The sequence below is a fragment of the Lutra lutra genome, chromosome 13 (genome assembly GCF_902655055.1).
Source record: "Lutra lutra chromosome 13, mLutLut1.2, whole genome shotgun sequence".
NCBI lineage: Eukaryota > Metazoa > Chordata > Mammalia > Carnivora > Mustelidae > Lutra > Lutra lutra.
In genome coordinates this window covers 91,991,647-92,008,179 of record NC_062290.1, presented here as the reverse complement: position 1 = coordinate 92,008,179, position 16,533 = coordinate 91,991,647, and the positions used below count along the sequence as shown (strand labels likewise).

At 50.1% G+C, this 16,533-nt stretch overlaps 1 protein-coding gene across 1 annotated transcript in view; it reads left to right on the top strand.

Moving 5' to 3' along the window:
- Positions 1-16,533, top strand: part of AK8 (adenylate kinase 8) — a 114,119-nt gene that overhangs the window by 61,040 nt on the left and 36,546 nt on the right. Inside the window, exon 11 of the mRNA XM_047700106.1 lies at positions 4,154-4,295. Within this exon, the coding sequence (XP_047556062.1) occupies positions 4,154-4,295 (142 nt within the window). The remainder of the gene's footprint in view (positions 1-4,153; positions 4,296-16,533) is intronic.

The window sequence follows — 16,533 nt, the reverse complement described above, 5'->3', positions numbered from 1 at the left end:
TCATATGATAATTTTCTTTCTGTGATCGACTTACTTTGCTTGGCATAATACTTCCTACTTCCATTCATGTCATTTGTTGCAAATGATGAGCTATCATTTTTGATGGGTGTGTAATATTCATATATATTTATGCCTCGTCTTCTTTACCCATTCATCTGCTGATGGACGTCTAGGCTCTTCCACAGTCTGGCTATTGTGGACATTGCTGCTATGAACATCGGGGTGCACGTGCCCCTTCGGATCACATTTGCATCTTTGAATAACTACCCAGTAGTGCAATTGCTGGGTCGTAGGGTGGCTCTATTTTTAACCTTTTGAGGACCCTCTATTGTGTTTTCCAGAGGGGCTGCACCAGCTTGCATCCCCCCAACAGTGTAAGAGCGCTCCCCCTTTCTCCACAGTGCCTGACTTTACTGGGGTCCCTGCTTCTAGAGGGTGGGGTGACGGTAGGGACAGAGGCAGCAAACAAATATTCACCAATAATGAGCGGTTCAAAATTATGGTGAACCCTTCTGAGAAGTGCTGACTTGAGTGTCTGTCCCCCTGGCTCCTGAAGAGAGGGGCTTGGTCAGAGCCAGTGTGCGGGCCCTCCGCCTTCTTCCCGGAAACGCGTGTCTTCCCCTCCTTGGAGCTCTCGGCACTTCCTGCGTCTCCCAGCCCTCTGCGGCCCCTCGCCTTGCCGCCTGCCCAAAGCACGCCCAGGTACCTTCCCAGTTGGCAGAAGAGACTGGAGTTCAGAGTGTCAGAGCGGGTTGGGGCAGGACCGGAAGTAGGAGAGGGAAGCCACGGTCCCCTCAGCAAAAGATGTTTCCTTTCTAGAAATTTAAAGAGCAGGAGCTGTTAGCTGGTGACTTTGATTTACATCCTCAGCCCGAGCTCTCTGCAGACTTTACGGGGTCCATTTCTGCCCTTAGGAGCCTGCACTGACCACTTAGAAAATCGTACTGTTGATCAGTCACATCTCTGGAACCCAGGAACCCCAAATGGGGACTCCACTGGCTGATACCAAAGAAAGAGCTTTTCCATGGGCAAGTGTGGCCAAGTGCAGGATGCTGGGCTTAACCCCCGTATGTTCATTCGGTGACATGCACTGAGGCTGACACCTGATCATCCCCAAACCCCTTCCTTCCTGAACACCCGGCTGGGCCTGTCCACCCTCACTTCCCACAGACCACTCTGCTCCAGCCACATGGGCCCGGTCTCTGAAGCTTGCCTGTGTCCAGATCATTCCAGCCTCAGGGCCCGGGCCCTGCCATGCTCTCTGACCAGAACCTCCTCTCTGGGTCTTCACGCAGCTCAGGACCCAGAATTTGGAATCTCAGCAGGATGTGACTTCCTGAGGCTGTCCTAGAGCTGGTCACACCAGCAGCCTCCCATCATCTGGTGTGTTTTCTTCATAGTACCTATGATTCTCTGTACTGGTTATTGATTTGGGCATTACTTATCTCTCTTGCTAGAATGTGGGCTTCTGGAGGGCAGGACCCTTGCCCTCTGGCTGGCCGTGTATCACAGTAGTGACCCACACGTGCTCTCTAACTACCCACTGGACAGATCGCTGGGAAGGCCTTCTTCCTGTATTGGTTTCTTATTTAGATGAAAACATCTGTAACTATTTAGGGGGTAGACCTGGATTGGAAAGCAATATGGCAGATTTTTTTTTTTTAAAGATTTTATTTTTATTTATTTGACAGATAGAGATCACAAGTAGGCAGAGAGGCAGGCAGAGAGAGAAAGGAGGAAGCAGGTTCCCTGCTGAGCAGAGATCCCAATGTGGGGCTCAATCCCAGGACACTGGGACCATGACCTGAGCCGAAGTCAGAGGCTTTAACCCACTGAGCCACCCAGGCGCCCCAATATGGCAGATTCTTAACCCATTTTGTTTTTAATCTATATTTATTTATCCTGAAACAAGACACAAGGTTTCTGGGTCAGAGAACAGGCCCATTATTTATTCACACCGTAATCTGAATGCTAGCTCCCCACAGCCCCGATCCTCACGGGGAGACGTGGCGAGAGCCGACATACCCTGTGTGTACAGGAGTCTGTAGCACAGGGGACAAGACCTGAAATTATGACTCTCAAAGCTCATGGAAGGCAGCTGGCCCTAGGTTTACAACTCTGGGAATATAAACAAAGGTCTCGAGACAGGTCCCTAAATCTCTCCAGAGGGCTCTATCTGTAACTGTCAAGGCTTGTTTGAAGTCAGTCATCCCGCATCCCAAGAGCCAGCAGTCTGTTCTCAGAACACCCTGACCGTGGAGAAACGTGGAAATGTTTGTATTATTTTCCAACATACGTCTCCTGAACTGGAAAGTTCCAGCCACGCGCCTGGACGGTTCTGTGCCGTGCTGAGCCTGTGGTGACGGATGCTGTCGTCCTCTTCTGGCAGATGAGGACTTGGACCCTTGTTTAGAGAGGTTGAGTGACCAGCTGAGGGCATCTCTGGGTGCGGGGCGGGGCTGAGACCCTCGATTTGTGTGCCCCTCAAGCCTGTGTGATCTCCTGTCCACCTCCTGGCTCTCCTGAGTCTGGGCAAGTTGCTTCTAACATGTTTGATCAGCTGCCGCAAAGCTTTCGAGAAGGGAAGGCTCCGTCTGTTGATTCTGCAGCTGCTCCGTGCTTAGTTGTGGGGAAAGGAAGTGACGAGTGATGCTGGGGGCTGGTCTCTTTCCTCATGGAACCCACTATCTTTGGGAGAGGCAGACATCACACGAAGACTTAGCCAGCCACGAGGGCAGCAAGCGAAGCAGAGGTCCAGGTACTGGCTGGGTGCAGTCCTCAGGAGCACATTCCACTGGGCCCCGAAGGCTGAGTCCAAAGGCTTACCCCAGGCCAGGCATAGGGGAGGGGTGTCCTGGTGGGAGAGACTGGGGAGAAGCTGGGGGAGAGTCACCTGGGAGGGAGGCAGGAGTCAGAGACTGCAGGGACTGCTGGCCATGGGAAGGGTGACCGCTCTCATTGTCCCAGCACTGGGGAGCCACAGCAGGTGCACGCGGGGGAAGAGACAGGAACAGCTGTATCAACTTCCCACTCGTGTTACGTAGCCTGATGTTCTCATTAGAGTAAAAGCCCGTTTCTGCTCGTTCCTCGAGACTGGGGAAGAGGGCTGAAAAGGGAGAAGGAACAAATTCAGGGAAACGCGGATTGCTCGGAATACGGTTCAGCGTCCTTCGGTGACGAGGGAGTGACGTGTGCATCAAGGGCCGTGGAGGAAAGCAGCTGTTTCTGCAGCTCTCACCCCTGTGTTCACGTGGCCATGGGCCTGGGGGCCTTTCGGAAAGTTTCAGGCATGTGTGCCAGGGCCACTTGCCCAAGCCACGGGTGGCTGGTAGGAGGGGGACCGGGGCTCTCCGGAGAAGCCGCCAAACACCCTCACAGCAACTCTGGGAAACTAGCTTGTCGGGACCGCATCCACAGCAAACACTGGTAATATTTACCAAGTATTTCTTGAAAAATGAGTGCAAAGTGCAGGAGATGCAGTGCAAATTGCTAAAACGCAGTACATCAGCAACATAGGACATTTAATGAGTCTGAAAGAGAGGTATAAATTTCAGAAAAATGTCAGTTGCGGTAATGTAAACAAGACACGTCCCAGCACCTCATCCTCTGCGAGCCCGTGCTGTGGCCTCTGGTTATAACCAGAGTGGGAACTCTTGAGATTGGATTCTAGACACCGAGGTGGGGAGAACTGGAGGAAGGAGGGAAGCAAGGGTTGCTTGTTTGTTGCAAATGAGCGGAGAGCACCCAGGGCGCTGACACAGTCCCATTCGAGGGAAGCTAAACCTTCTCCCAGGGGCCTGGTGTGCTGCAAAAGCTGGATCCTGGGGGACGGGGACTGTCCCCATGTTGCTGCAGGCCTGGGAACCACCCTGGCTGCTGATGGGCATGGTGTCTTGTCAAGGTCGGGGAGCGGTCAAGGTCACCCCAATGCTTTTCCCGTCTCAGCCACATTCCTTCAATTGCTGGGGCCTAGGAGGGACCTGTGTACCCACAGCCTCGTCTGCCTAAACCCTAACCTTCACCTTTTCAATCCAGAGTCAAGGGCATTAGGAAACCCAGGAGCCACAGGTTGCCGCTGCTCCCTCAGACTCCTGTGGGGTCAGGAGCGGTGCCCGGGATGACAGAGTGACCGCTTGCCCTCCTGTCTGTGCAGTCCCTGACAGCATCATCATGAAGGTGCTGAGCCATCGCCTGAGCCAGCAGGACAGCATTCAGAAGGGGTGGGTGCTGCACAGCTTCCCGAGAGACCTGGACCAGGCGCACATGCTGAACAGCCTGGGCTTCCAGCCCAACAGGTAAGCTGTCCCCCTCCAGGGGGAACTCAGCCCCGCCCACACCGCCTCCCGGAAGGTCCCTGTGCTGGGCACCCTCTCCACAGGGGCTCGGCTGACAAGGTCCATCCGACAGCTTGCGGCTTACCAGAAGCCCACCCGCTCTGCAAGTGGAAGGTCTCTTAGGTGCCCCCATCTTCCCCCACCCACTGCATTTGCCCTGTGAACCGAGAGTCAAGCTTCGGTTTGGATCCCGGCTCTCACCTGGCTGGCCGTGAGCTCCCTTGCCTGTGAGCGGCAGTCCGGCCTGTCTTGCCTTCCTCAGGGGATGGTGGCGCCAGGCAATCCACGGGCGTTCCTTCTATTACGTCCACACTTTCCTTTTGTACGTGGAAACCTTTGGTGCATCCGATAGTCATTTTCATGTGGGTCTGCAGGACGAGCAGGACACTTTCCCAATGGCTGTCCATGTGCTCCAGACCTGGTGTCCAAGGCTGTTGGATGTTCTGCTCTTCTTCCGCTCACTTGAACTCGAGAGGACACCATCCTTGTGTCTGTTGTGGAGGTACAGGAAGGGGATCCAGAGGAAGACAAGCAAGAGCTATCTAGCCAGGCTCGCCCTGGGAAGGGAGTCGCTGATCACTTGGGTTTGGCAGAGCTCGAGGGGGCAGCTGGGGGCGTGCCCTGCTGGGGCACAGCTTGGGGGAGCGGAGCTGGAATTGGGGTGCCCTGTGTGCTCAGCCCTGGGGAGCATATTTGACTTTTCTCTGGTTGGTCTTAACCTGATGTTGCTGGTTATTAAGCGGCTCCTGGCTATTTGGGGCCAATTGTTTCAGAAACTGTGATTTGGTTTAGGAGAGTTTGAAGTTTCCAGGGAATTGGGATTTCCTTGTTTAGTTCAACTCTCATTATTAGTTTTTTATTTTAGTGCAGAGTGTGAAGAACTTGTTGAAGTCCAACCTCTAATTAAAAAAATATATATATCGACCTTTATTCTGTGGATGATTTTTCAATAGGTATTCATAAAGATGTATATTTTATTTTATTTTAATTTTTGGAGAGCGAGAGCACATGCGCAGGTGGGAGGGAGTGGGAGAAGATCTGGAGCAGACTCCGCACTGAGCGGGGAGCCTGACGCAGAGCTTGATCTCACGACCCTGAGATCATGACCTGAGTGGAACTCAAGAGTCCTTCGCTTAATCGACTGCATCACCCAGGTGCCCCTATGCTGTGTTTTTATTCTTGTTCTCTTACTTCCTGCAGTTTTTGCTTTATATGTTTTGGTGCCGGATTATGCAGTTCCTGTGTGTTCATTGGGAAAAGCCGTCTTGATGGGAGTGACTGTGACAGACGGTTACTCACCCACATTCGCTGAGCCTCCCCTCCTCAGTAACAACACTTCACACTGGTACCCATGAGGTGGGTTCTCTGTTCTGGTCTGTCAGAGCCATATGGGAATGGTGGGGGTCCTGGACACAGACATGCCAGCACACAGCTGTGTGGTTCTTCCAGAAGACCTGCCCTCAGTGGGCCAGCTGTGCTGGAAGGAGCTCCTCTTGGTTTCTTTTGCCTTTTTTCCTTATTGTCTTTCCTGAAGTCAATAATCCCTGAAGATGCCCTTCACCTCTCTCCCACAAAGGGGGATTGTTCCCACATCCCCCAATTTTCTTTATTTTGGTTTTCTACCTCGTTTTTGTGAAGCTTAAAAGGTTGCCTGGGAGGTAAATTTTCTGAGATTTGGCATGTCTGAACATACTACCTTTACACTTGCTGGGTAGTTTGGTTGGTGAGGAATTAAATTTTTTTTAAGATTATTTATTTGAGAGAGAGAAAGAATGAGCGAGCACAACAGGGTGGGGGGCAGAAGGAGAAGCCCGCTTGGCAGGGAGCCCATCGTGAGGCTCAATCCCAGGACTCCGGGAACATGACCCAACAGGAAGGCAGACACTTAACCAACTGAGCCAGCCAGGCACCCCTGTCGAGGAATTAACCAAAATCACTCTCCCTCCACAATTTTGAATTGCCAGGAAGAAACCCGATGCCAGTCTGATTCCTGACTTCATCTGTGACCTTTTTCCCTCTCTGGAAGTTGGTAGGATCTTCCTTTTGTTCACAGAGTTCTAAAATTTCACTATAAAATTTCACGTGTTTATTTGGTTTGGGTCTAATTTGCCCCATTGTACCTTAGGTTAATCTGGGAACCTGTGTCCTTCCATCCGGGGACATTCTCTTGAATTATTTTGTTGATGGATTTCTTTCTTTTTTTTTTCTTTTATTCTTCTCCCCTCCCCTGTTCTCTGGAACCTATTGTTTGTGTATTAGATCTCCTGGACTGGCCCTCTACATTTTTAAAAAGTATCTTTCCTCTCTTTTAGTCTCTGTCTTTGGTTTTTCTGGTCTGCTCATGTGCGTGGTTGGTTGATTTTGTCTTGCTCTACTTTGTCTTGCTCTCCTGTTCCTCAACCTTCTCTTCCAGCCCTTCTGTTGCATCTCTAATTGCAGCGATGGTGTTTATTTTTATAATATTTAAGAACTCTTTTTCTGTTCTGTAAATGTTCCTTTTAAAGGTTCTTGATCGGAGCGCCTGGGTGGCTCAGTGGGTTGGGCCTCTGCCTTCGGCTCAGGTCATGATCCCAGGGTCCTGGGATCGAGCGCCACATCGGGCTCTCTGCTTGGCGGGGAGCCTGCTTCCCCCTCTCTCTCTGCCTGCTGCTCTGCCTACTTGTGATCTCTGTCTGACAAATAAATAAATAAGATCTTTAAAAAAAAAATAGAGGTTCTTGATCTTGGGTGCCTGGGTGGCTCAGTTGGTTAAGCAACTGCCCTCGGCTCGGGTCGTGATCCTGAAGTCCCGGGATCGAGTCCCGCATCGGGCTCCCAGCTCAGTGGGGAGTCTGCTTTTCCCTCTGACCTTCTCCCCTCTCTCTCTCTCAAATAAATAAAATAAAATAAATATTTTTAAAAATAAAAGTTTAAGAAAAAATTTCTTGATCTTGTCTCATGGATTATTCTAGCTCTCGAGAACATCCGTGACAGGCTTGGTTCATGGTCTCCTGCACGGTCTGCTCCTGTTGAGGTTTTGCGTGTCTTGGTTTCTTTCTTTCTCCACAGATTCTTTTGTTTGTTGGATTGTTTTTCAAGCATTGGGTTACCCTTGGTTGTTTACTACTGTGTAAGACTGGGGGACTAAGATGCTAATGGACAGGTGCATGGGTGTCCACAGACTTCATCTTCATGGAAAAGTGATCTCTCAGGGCTGTCTGTGCGGAGCCCCCCATCAGATCCCTTTGTCCTGCTCAGGTTCTGAGCCTTCTGCGGGAGGGTAGTGAGACCCCTTCCCCCACCCCAGGAAGCTGACAGTTATTTTTATTTAGATTTTAAAAATTAAAAACACTGTGTCAAAATCTAGCAATTGGTAATAGAAGCAAAAAAAGTTTCAGACTCAGAAGTCCCGTGAAGTCTTCTCTATATCTTCTCTATATCTCTTGCCAGTGTAGGGTCCTGGCCATCCTCGTGTCAGCTGCCCCAAAGGTGGCTAGAGGTGTTGCATGCCCAATGCCATCTGCATATTTTTTACCCGTTTTCCCTAATTTTGGTACAGATGCAGGCTCTCAACTATACTTGGCACTCCAGCCCGAACAGCCTGATTATACCCGCTCTAGAGATAAACCTTCCATTTCTACCCACGTGGAGAAGGGACATTGGCTCAGCTGGGTGGAGTGAGGAGGGGACCGGGGTTAACGCCTTCCGAGATGAGTTTCATCCAGCTGGCCTTAGCTTAGCTGCCAGCACCAGAATGGTCCAGGCACCTGGGCCTTTGAAAGGTTTGCTGGTGACTTTTGGGTTTGTTCTCAGCGTTTCCTGCTGCCAACTTGGGCTTTGGCCTTTGGGGGGAGAGGCCTCTGGAGCTGGTTGTCATGGGCCACCTGCTTTCTGCCTCAGATGTTCCGTGGTTGTGTCCCCTTCCTCCGTTCTCTCTGTCCTGTCAGGTAGGCTTCCTCTCCTGTCATTTTTGGGTGGGGCTTTGGGAGGAACCAGGTGGTGATGTTTCCATCCGTCTTTTGGACCTGGAGCTCAGCCCATGGTTGCACTCATTTGGCTCACTTTTACTTCCAACTACTTTGCTTCCCTTAATTTTTGTCATCGTGTGAACAGAATGATGATTAAGATTTTTTTTACCCAACCTGCTGTTTTATTCCTTGAATAGTTGAAATTATCCCACTTATTTTTACCTTCATCACTTTATTTTATGCTTTGTTATGGTTTCCTTTGTTTCCCATCTTTTTTTTTTAAGTTTATTTATTTATTTTTTAGTAATCTCCCGACCTGGGGCTTGAACTCGTGACCCTGGGATCGAGAGTCTCGCGCTCCTTGGACTGAGCCAGCCAGGTGCCCCGTCTTTTCTTTCTGGTTCGTGTTTCCTTTGACTTCTCTTACTGCGATTGTTCCCCTCTCCCCTTCCCAGCGACCTGGGCAGGAGGTGCTCTGGTTCTGGTCCTGCTGGTCTCCAGCACGGTTTCCTTATTTCACATCCAAGGTTGGGCTGTATTTCTCAATTTGTCCATTTTCAAATGAGACAGAGTATCTTGACTATCTCACGGAAGAGGAAAGGGAATGTGCTCCCCTGTGTGCTCCCTCTTCGCCCCCTGCCCGTCCACTCTCTGCTGTAGGTGGACACGTTCTCCGGGTGTTGAATCCCAGCCTATTTGACGCCATTCTTATTTTTAAGATGACTAAGCGTTTCTTTCTAGAAATATAACAATTGTGTTGTTTTTAGCAATAATTACAACACTCGTGAGGTTTTAATTCTCTCTCTTCAACTGGATTCAGATTTCAACACCAGCTGTTTATAGAATTCAACCTCGCCATTTGCCAATTTTGATTCATCTTTCCTTCTTCTTTTTTAAAGAGTGGGGGGAGGGGCAGAGGGAGAGGGAGAATCTCAAGCAGACTCCGTGCTGAGCACAGAGCCTGATGCGGGCCTCGATCTCACGTCCCTGAGATCACCATGGAGCAGAAATCCAGAGTCGGACACTTAGCCAACTGAGCCACCCAGGTGCCCTGCCTCTTTGCTTTGAAAGGACTGTCTTTGATTCATTTCGGCCAGGGCACACACATGCTAGACTTCCTAACTCCTTGCGTATTTGAGAGTGCTTTTCTGTTACCTTTATTTGTGGACAACGTCCCGTGAAGTAAAGCACACTTTGATCACATTTCTTGCCATCAGCATCGTTTCCACACCATCCTCTGATGTCTCTGAGGCCATAGCAATGCCCGGGGGTGGGAGATGCTTCTGTCATGGGGCGTGTGCTGCTTCCATCTGGGTGCCCGTGAGGGCTCTCTCTCCCCTGAAGTTCATTTACGCTCGGCAGGCCCTAGTCTTGCCTCTTTTGATGGCTTTTCTCTGGAATGTTCCTGCAGGACCATAGTATTCTAGTACACATCTTACTATTTTCCTGGTTCACTTGCTTGGTTTTCTTCTCCAGGAAACCAATTTTGTGTATGTTGGATAGTTACCCTCTGTTTTCCATAATTGGGACTTTTTTTCTTTTTTACTTTTTTATTTTAAAAGATTTTATTCATTGGGATGCCTGGGTGGTTCTGTAGATTAAGCCTTTAGCTCAGATCATGATCCCGGAGTCCCAGGATCGAGTCCCACGTCGGGCTCCCTGCTCAGCGGGAAGCCTGCTTCTCCCTCTGCCCGCTGCTCCCCCTGCTTGTGTTCCCTCTCTCTCTCTCTCTCTCTGACAAATAAATAAACAAAAGCTTTTTTATTACGCTTTTGTTTATTTATTTGAGAGCGTGAGAGAGCATTGGTGCATAAGCGCGCAAGCGTGGGGTGGGGAGAGGGAAAGATCTCAAGCAGATTCTACATCCAATGCAGACCCAGACTCAGGGCCTGACCCCACAATCCTGAGATCATGACCCGAACCAAAACCAAGAGTCAGACACTCAACCAACGGAGCCCCCCAAGTGCCCCTAAGATTTTTTTCTAATAGCTTTTATCTGTTGTTCTTTTCCTATCCTTCATCATAACTTCAACTAATTTCTATTGCATTGCTTTCCCGTTACCCCCAGCTTTTTATTTCTGTAATGTTTTTGTGTTTCCCTTTATTTTACCCCTTTACCCCATTAGCGCTCATTCATTTTCCCTTTAATTTCTTTCATCATTGAGCCTGTTCTCCCTAAATGACGTTGAGTGTATTGGTAAGTTTTTATTGAAAACGTGCCTACGTTTCCTGGAGTAATTTTCCTTCCAAAGGGTATTCATTGCCTTTTTCTTTCTATTCCCCCCTTTTTTTCCACTTCTATGACCCTTTTTTGGCAGCGTCTATCTGTGGGTCCCAAGATGGTTGTATTTTGCAAACCATTTGTCTTTGAATAATAGGCCTGTCTTTTGCCTAAGAATAGCATGAGTTGGTGTATTAGTTTTGTTTCTATGGCTGCTGTAATAAATCCCTACAAACCTGGTGGCTTCAACAACACAGATTTATCATCAACCAGTGCTGTAGGATGAAAATCAATAGTCTGCAGGGCTGTATTCCTTCTGGAGGCTCTGGGGAGACGCCGTTTCCTCGCCCTCTCCAGCTTCCGGAGGCTGCCCACGGCCCTTGGGCCGTGGATCCCCTTATCTCCAAAGCCAGCACCGTTGCACAGGCTGACACCTTTCTGTAGTCACATCTCCCTCTGGCCAGAGCTGGGGATACTTCTCGGGTTTTAAGAACCAATGTGATTCAATTGGGCACCCCCCCAGGATCTGGGGTAATCTAACCATATCGGGGTCTTTACCTGAATCTCATCTCCAGAGTCCCTTTTGCCAGATAAAGTGACATAGTCCCAGATTCTGGGCTGGCCATCTGGGTGGGGCTTTCCTCTGCCTTCCATGGCTGCATTCTCTTCTACTCTCTTTCCACCCTGAGAGGTGAGGCTGGAGAGCTTCCTGCTGGCGCGCTGAGATGTCTGCCTAGTTGTGGGGCACACAGCCCGAGCTTCCTGTCTTACTGCCTGTGTTGCCAGCAAATTTCCAGGGACCGCAGGGCCGGAAGGCTGTTTCCAGCCTCCATTTTCTGGCACCTGTCAGTGGGCTAGCTTCTGTGTAAGCCCATCATCTACCTGAAGATGAAAGGCTCTGGGAAAATGCAGAACAGTCACTGAAAGGAAACCTGGGGCGGGTCACTGACTGTTGGAGGAGAGAATCCAGGACTCGATTTCTTTGATCCCTGAGGGAGAAAACGACAGTTTTATTTACTGACCCTCCGCACGGTGCCAGGCAGGGAAGGGCGCGGTGTGAACGCACGGGGAAGAATATTCAAGAACCTCTTTGATTTAGGGCAGGCTTGCGAGTAAATATTTCTCCACTCACCATGGAATAAAATCAGTTTCTAAAGACTTAGTAAACAATGCCAATTTAATTTATTTGACCCCAGGGCAGAGGACAAGCAGGGAAAAAAAGATGTTTACAACATAGAGTTGATCTTGCACACCATGTTAATCACCTTTCTGTATTTCCCTCCCATCTGGAGGGCGTGTTCTTTCCTTCTCAATTCCGACTATCCCATTCCCCAACCTTAGCTTTCAATTAACATTTCTTAATGATTAATTCAGAAGGTAATTCTAGCCATAAACCTTCAAGTCCAGATACAGGCTAAGAAAGCAAGAAATATTCTAAAATGAGCCCACCTGGCACCGGGATGAATATCGGGGCTGTAATTCTGGTTCAGCTGTAATGCCAATTATAAAGCACTCTAGCTGTGGTGTTGCTGTTTTTGACACCAGGAGGAAATCTTGACAGAATTATAGCCTAGAAATCAATCTGGGAATACGATACAGAAATCTATAATTCAGATTTGAAAACAATCTACAAAGCCTCTTTTTTTTTTTTTTAGGAGGGTTCGATGAAATTAGATTAAAATAAATTTACATATATATCAATTTTATTATTAAAATATATTCATGCTAGTAAATAGAGTTATTGGAGAAGGAGAAGCTGCTCTGGGTTGGGCACAGAAATAGATCTCGCCGGCTTATCAGAAAACAAAGTTATTGTCTCCTTGTCAAATATAAATCTCTTCTCAGAGCTAATAAATAGATAGTGTTCAGATGCAATGTTTTGTTTGACTCCTACCTCATAAACCCGCAGCACATAATACTAAATTCTACCCCGCCGAGCAGTATCAATCTCTGTATTCCAACCTCAGAGCGTGGGGGAAGCCGACCAAGTAATTGATGTGTTGCAAAGAAGGAGAAAAAGTTATTTGAGAACAAATAAAACGGGCTATAAAGTTTGTTAAAACGTAATAATAGTAAAAAAAGGGGGGGGGTGGAGAAGAAGAAGAAGAAGAAGAAAGAAACAAAGAAAGAACTATCCCCGCTGCAGCCAGAAACCTGCCCTCTGTCTAGTTGTAAAATAATTCATTTCATGCTGCAAGTTTGGAGCACGGCCGTTCCCTTTAAAATTAATGTTTACTGTAGAGCGGGAGTATAGGATTCTGATTGATGTTGGGAAGTTTGCCGTGTGTCAGACAGACTGGGGGGGGTTTGCACCCTCCTTCCCCTCAGTGCTGCAGGGAGGGGCGGGGCCAGCTGTGGCCTTGACCGCCTCCACCCCCTGCACGGTGGGGTGGCTCGGCGGCCAAGGTCCTCATCCTGTCCGTTCTGTCCGAGGGCACCACCTGCCAGAGGTCAGAGCTGCTGTCACATATCTGGCAAATCCTTGGGGAAGAGGGCAAAGCGGGGGGTGGGGGAGATTCTGTGGCTCAGCCTGTCTCTTTCTCTATCTCAGGGGACTAACTTTGGGGACTAGAAAGAGATCACCCCAGGGCCAGGTTTCAGATTGTCTCCTTCGTGTCCGAGCTCGTTTGTGCAAATTGGAAACTGCTCCGTGGGTTCCTTTGAGAGTGTGGTGCTTTGGGATTTTTAGTCACTATTACGTTTTAAACTAGATGGTTATAGTGTCCCGTGTCCAGAGGAGCACAGAGGAGTTTTGGTTGTCCCTGGGAAGGCAGTGGCTCGGCTCCCCAGCTTGCCTTTGACTCCCAGTTGGTGCTGGCTGTGTTGTTGGCTTTTGCTAAACGCACAGCCCTTTCCTCCGGGGAGCAGGCTGGCAAACACCAGCGCCGTGCCGTAGGAGCTGGAAATCCCACACCCAACTGCAGCTTCTAAAGCTTGCCAGATTTCTGGGGGCCAGGCGCTTGAAGCCAGCCCCGGGGGCTCCGGTCAGGACAGCTCTGCTCGGTGGTCAGGCCGGCCCCAGGCTGCTGCTCGTGCTGCCGGGAATCCCCTTCTTTCCTCCTCTCTTGGTTCTCCTGCCCCCTGGTCTTGAATTGTCATCCTGATCGTGACAAGAATGGTGATGCTCTCTGAGTGCCAATTACCTGCCTTCTTTACATCTCACTTAATTCGTTCAATGGCCTCACAAAGGCTTAGTCAGTAGAAGGCACTTGGCTTGGAGAAGCGGGACCCCAGGGAAGAGACCAGGCTTGAACCAGCTCTTCGCTCTGAGCTATTACTTTGCATCCTTTCCGCAAGGCGGCTGCCATTTATCCCAGCTGCCTAGCTTGAAAACTACTTTTAATCTCAGTTTTCCTACCTGTCAAATGGGGCAATAAACTATTCTCTCGGCTTTCCAGCAGTGCGGTCCTAGAGAGTAAATGGAATGTGTCTGTGTGATTTGTAACTGGAAAGTGCTATTTGGATACAGGAAGCCAGTGTGAGTTGGCTTGGTCTGTGGTCCCCAACAGCTTCTCTGGGCTTGGAGGGGGGCGGCAAACTCTTATTCAAAATGTAGGACCTATTTCCCCTTCCATTCTCACATATCCACACGCTCCCTGAATGGGTATGTTGTAGATTCGTCTACACGGTCAGAGGCGTGAAAACATGTACGGAAGACACTCATATGATTTTGAATTCCTGCTCCATAAAAAGAAGCCAAAATGGCAAATACACTCAGAAGGGATGACCTTCTGGGAGTAGTTGCTGTATCTACTCATTCTGGGTCGGTACATATAACTTACTGATACCTAAAAATGTTTTCCCTCCAATAACAATCCGTTTGCTTTTCTTCCCCATGGAAGACCTTTTAAAGACTCAGGGTGGGCTGAACTCGGGGAAGGTGAGTCCTCCGTCAGCCGTGGCACATGGGATAGGAGAACAACCCAGAAATAGATCCAGACACAGTCTCCCTTTTGTTCAGAAGACCCTGGTGGGCCAGGCAAGGTGGAAAATCACAGCCGGGGCCTTTAATGGTGTTGATACATTGTTCCACCGAGTGCTGGTTTGCTTTCTCCGTTTTGATGACGTGAAATTTTAGAGAATGAAATAAGATGGAGTCAGATGGCACCATGAAGGTGAAACCTGAATGGGCATGTTGTTTCTCAGCCGGAGCTCTCTAATTTCATTTCAAAGCTTGTTCTTTTGAGTTCCGTGTGACATTCTGAGCTCGGGGACAGCACGAGGAAACCCTCGGATAATGGCTTTGCCTTTCCTAGTGTGTTCCGAAGTGAGTAGGATGCTACGATCTCTTGGGGGGACAGCAGTAGGACCCGAAAACAATTAAAATGCGAGATAGAGGGGATTTCTTGCCTTCCTCCGCTCTCTCTCTCTTTTATTATCACTCGGTCCTCGCAGGAAGCTCTCATATCCGTGCAGCTGATCCTTACGCGGATTAGGGATAATAAACAGCCCATTAATGGAGGCCTGAACCAGGAAATGGAGTTGGAATCAGCAGCACCATTCAGCGGCTGACTGAGGTTAATAACTCCATTACTCCAGCTCTGTGCCGAGCCGCCCGACGAGCCGCATGTTAGCCTTATCTTACTCCTCATTAATTGAGCTAATAGAACCTGAGTGACCCTGCCTCGCCGCCACAGTCGGAGAGTTTACCAGACATGGGCTGGAATACATATCATTCCCCGTGTGCTCTGCGGGCACCTTTGTTTTTGGAAGAGAGAGCTCTCTTAAAGGCCGGCTAGCTACCAGACCTGTCCTAGCGGCAGAGGCGCTGCGCGGCTGTCCGCACCGGGGTCCCCGGTCCTGCTGACTTCGTTCCACCCGGGGCAGCGCAGCCAGGACCCGCCCCTCAGGCAGAGGCTGCTTGACTTTAGGGCTTAAGCTTCAAGCCCCACAGCTTTGGAGGAAGTGGTGATGGTCTCAGCAGGGTGTCTGGGGTCAAGGGCAAAAAGGGAAGTATGGCACGTGTGGGTGGGAGTGGGGTTGGACCCCAGCCTTCTCTCCCTGGCTGTCCTCTGTCCTGCAGCACTGGGCAGCTGCCTTCTCTGTGCCTGTCCTGCCTGGCCCCGAAGGTGCATTGTTCCAACCACCCTGCTCTGCGACTCGCGGGACAGTGGTCAAGGGCACTACTTGACCTTTCTGAGCCTCAGTGTCCTTCGCAACCAAATGGTGTATGAAGCCCCCACTCTGACCTCACCCTCTGCTGGCCGCACATAAGTATTTGGTGGGAAAATGCAGATGGAAGGGCTCTATGAGTCGGAAAATGCTCCGCACCACCAAGATGGCCTTGCCGGTGGACTCACATTCGAAATCTGACTTCCCCACGGCAGCCTCTTTGTGCCTCCGCTTCCTCAGCTGACAACAGGAGCCGTGGCCTGTAGGACATCGGGTGGAAACGTTTGATGAGATGGTGACGGAAAGCATTTTGCGCAGAGCCTGGCGTGACCAGGGCTCCGTGTGTGTGAGCCGTGCTGATTCCTAATGTACGGGGGACCTGGACCCTGTCCATGGAGATCAGAGCTTCTGAAGGGGATCAGGGATCACCAAAATAGCAGGGGCCAGGTTCCGTGGCCCTGGCTGGTGCTCCGGCTGCTCTGTGGGAACTGTGTCCCTCTGGTGGGGGGATGGTAGTTCCTCGTTCCTCCAGCGCTACCGTGCGCCACAGGTTGGAGCGGGGCGGGAGAAAGATCCAGCAAACAGACAAATCGCGCTCCCGTTGGAGACGCCCTGGAGTCCACAAGGAGGAAGCCCTTCAGGTTGGAGGAGCCTGGCGGGTTGTGTGGGAGCTGAGAAACCAACCTGGGAAAAATGGGCTCTTCATCACTTGTCCCCTGTCGGTCTTTACAATTTAAAGATTCTTCGGATGGCTGGACACGACCTGGTGACACTCCGATGCAAGGCGGAAGGTTTTGTGACTTCGGAGGAGTGGCTGCCACATGGAGCCACACTGGGGGTTGCACTCTGGGGACAGGCAAGAGCCACTGAGCCGTGGAGGGCAGCTTCTGGTACGGCGAGGGGGCGGGGTAGAGGGTTG